Genomic DNA, 3,553 nt, shown 5'->3' on the forward strand with positions numbered 1-3,553 from the left:
GAATTCACACACCTACAGTATTTAAATGGCAATGGAATACCCATCTCTGACAAAACTAACCAAAAAAGGGGGATATAAATGAACGACCCTTTTGTATCTGTATACTCAAAATAGTTAGGATAGATATACAGCTCCATTCTCTTAATTCAATGAATAGAGAAGATTTTTCTAATAGAGTTTGAGACAGGACATCATGTCTGCATCTTGTACAATGAATAACCACTAAAACAACAATATGCAATATATTAATTATTGAAAATGTGCTAGTAATCGGTTGTAAAACTGTCTCATTGCTATTTGGTTCTCAATAAAAATATTTTTAAAAAGAAAGAATGTAGCTGTATATAAAACCTAATATTTTTGAAAAATTAATAGTAGCAAATAAAATTATTTCAATTATAAAAATGATACATTAGTGGAAGTGAACAGATGATTAAGTTATCTGCATCATATATGCCCTGCTATGATTGAATGCATTGTATTGGAAATAATTTTAATATCCCTAGTCTGCTTCATGTGTGTACCTTAAGTTTTGTTCAACATCTCATGTCATTCTTAGTCTATGGAAATTCACTTCACCTGTAAGTTTGGGGCCATTAGCTTGTCAGTTAGGGTAAAAACTATATTAAAGCAAGGAATAAAAATAATTATTTTTAAGCATTTTATTTCAATTTAAAATACATATGTACTTTTTATTAACTAATACTTTAGTGGACCCAGAAAATCAAACACTATGACACATATTTTAAAATAAAACAATAGTTTGAGGGAATTTTAAAATACAATAAATGTCCATTAAGAAGGAACTTATTAATAAATTATAACACAGCTACAAAAAGAGACGTCATGACTTTATCCACACTCATTTAGAAATATTTGCTAAGTGTAAAAAGGGACAAAGGTAAAAGCTGTGATATCACTTATGTAGAAAAGCAATATGTGTATTCATATTTGCTTATACTTAAGCATTATTTAGGACATACAAGAAACACTTAAACTGAATATCATCAAGCAACTATATTGGATATAGAGGGGAGGACACACTTTATAGCCCTCTTTTTGTCATTTGAAAACTTCACCTAGAGACTGTATTGTTTTTTATAATTCAAAAACTCCAGGCCAATATTGAAGACAATTCAATATTTCCTCTCTTTAAAGATTCTTGGGGGCCAGCAAGATAGCTCAGCAGACTAAAGCACCTGTTTAGGCAAGCCTAGGCAAGCACAGGGACTGCAATTTGATCCTGGCACCATATGCCATGCCAGCCCCACCCCCAGGGCTGGCTGAGCCCTGTAGTGGCACATGCCTGTGATCCCAGTGCTGGGGATGCTGAAAGCAGGAAGATCACCACAAGTCTCACCACAGTGAGATCTCACCATAGTGAGACCCTACAACAACCAAATACATAAAAAATAAAAATTTTTTTAAAAGATTTTGGCCCTTTACCCCTACTCATTGCCCCTCTTGCAGACAGGATGAAGTACAGGATCTCTGTCACTCATAGCATGAATTCACAATCAATTGCAACTAGCTCTTTACATGCATGTTTCTCCTACCAGGCTGTGAGCTCATTGAAGGCAGACATATATGTATCCATTTTTGTATCACCTTCACTGTGCATGGCATCAGATAGATTATAGATGGGCCATCTGTAATTGAAAAATGAAAAAAAAAAAAACAATGAATGAAGCTTTGTTTTTGTTTTTTCGGTTTTTTGTTGTTTTATTTTGTTTGTTTGTTGCTCCACCATCCACATAGCCTTGCCCTGCTGAATCCTACAGCAGTCTTACATTTCTAATCCCACTCAAGTCACTCCCTTTGGTGGAATAATGCTTTATGTGCCCCTCTGCAAGACTCCAGGAGAACAAAGACTGTATGGTATCCCACCTCCATCCCAGAATCCTACACTATCTTGCCCCAAGTGGAGACAGAAGTGCAAAATTATTGAGCTGAACTGAGAACAGCTCTACTTTCAACATGAAAATAAAGCCTGATGTAAGCAAATCATACCACTGGCTTGAAAAAGAAATAAGCTCAGGTATTGAGTCTGTTTGAGCAAAGAAAAGTCCCCTAGCTAATGACAGATTTTAACTATTGAGAATGTGGGGCCAAATTTCTGTTATCTGATGCCAGAACAAAGAGGTGATGAGATATTTAAAGTATTTAATCATGTTTAAGCCATGTTTCTACTTTCACAACAGGTGAGAGCAGAATGGCAAGAGGCAATGGTACCACAGTGACAGAATTTGTCCTTATGGGGTTCACAGACCGTCCTGAGCTTCAGCTCCCCCTGTTCCTGGTGTTCCTGGTGATCTACCTGATCACCTTGGTGGGAAACACTGGCCTAATCCTTCTCATCAAGGCAGACTTGCGGCTCCACACCCCCATGTACTATTTTCTTGGTCACCTGGCCTTCATTGATCTTTGTTACTCATCTTCCATTGGGCCCAAGATGCTGCAAAATTTATTGGTGAAGAAAAAAACCATCTCTTTCTCAGGGTGTTTTGCTCAGCTGTACTTCTCCAGTGCTTTTGCCACTACTGAGTGCTTCCTCTTGGCCACCATGGCCTATGACAGATACATGGCCATCTGCAAACCCCTGATTTACACAGCCATCATGACCCAGCGCGTCTGCAAGGAGTTGGTGGTAGGTGTCTACACCTATGGCTTCCTGAACTCTGTGATGCAGACAGTACTGACTTTCCAGCTGTCTTTCTGTGACTCCAACGTCATTCACCACTTCTACTGTGCTGACCCTCCCCTCCTCGCCCTCTCCTGCTCTGACACCCACAACAAAGAAAAGCAGCTGCTGATCTTCTCAGTGGTGAATCTCACAGGATCCCTCCTGACTGTCCTCGTGTCCTACATCTGCATCCTCTTTTCTGTCATAAAAATTCAGTCTTCTGAAGGCAAGTGCAAAGCCTTTTCCACCTGTGCTTCCCACCTCACTGTGGTCACCATCTTCTACGGAACACTGTTTTTCATGTACCTGCGCCAGCCGAAAGCCGGGAACTCATGGAAGCACAACAAAGTAGTCTCTGTGTTTTATAGCCTTGTGATCCCAATGCTTAACCCTCTGATCTACAGCCTGAGGAACACAGAAGTAAAGAACACCCTGAAGAAAATGCTAGAGGGCAAAGAGTCACAGTGAGTGAATTATCAAAATGCGGCCTTCGAAAATATAATTAACTTAGGTTAACCAATCTGATTAGAATTTAGTAAGCCAACTGATATCTAATCAAGAGGCAAATAGTTAATCCAGTTTGGGGTTTTAATGATGAAAATACTGGATCACTTGCTTGATATAATAACATTTAATTCAATCAGTTATCCCAGTCCAATCAGAGCTGATTTACAAGCTTAAATGTCATTAACTATGTGCTTTATATGTTTTTATTTTTTAAAGAATATAAAATAGTGTAAAAAAACCACTAGAAATGATACAGAATTTCATTAAACAAAGTAATAGGCATTCAACAATGGTTACTGTATATTGCATAATGTTGAAAATGAAGTTTACTACAAGTTTGATATATGACCCCTAAATTCAAAA

General features: G+C 37.9%; 1 protein-coding gene across 1 annotated transcript; it reads left to right on the plus strand.

Moving 5' to 3' along the window:
* Positions 1–2,212: 2,212 nt before the first annotated feature.
* LOC101587303 (olfactory receptor 1030-like) lies at positions 2,213–3,151 on the plus strand. Its single transcript, XM_004647354.1, has one exon. The coding sequence runs from the start codon at positions 2,213–2,215 to the stop codon at positions 3,149–3,151; it is 939 nt and encodes a 312-aa protein (XP_004647411.1).
* The last annotated feature ends 402 nt before the right edge of the window (positions 3,152–3,553 follow it).

The sequence above is a fragment of the Octodon degus genome, unplaced genomic scaffold (genome assembly GCF_000260255.1).
Source record: "Octodon degus isolate 3935 unplaced genomic scaffold, OctDeg1.0 scaffold00302, whole genome shotgun sequence".
In the NCBI taxonomy this organism is placed as follows: domain Eukaryota; kingdom Metazoa; phylum Chordata; class Mammalia; order Rodentia; family Octodontidae; genus Octodon; species Octodon degus.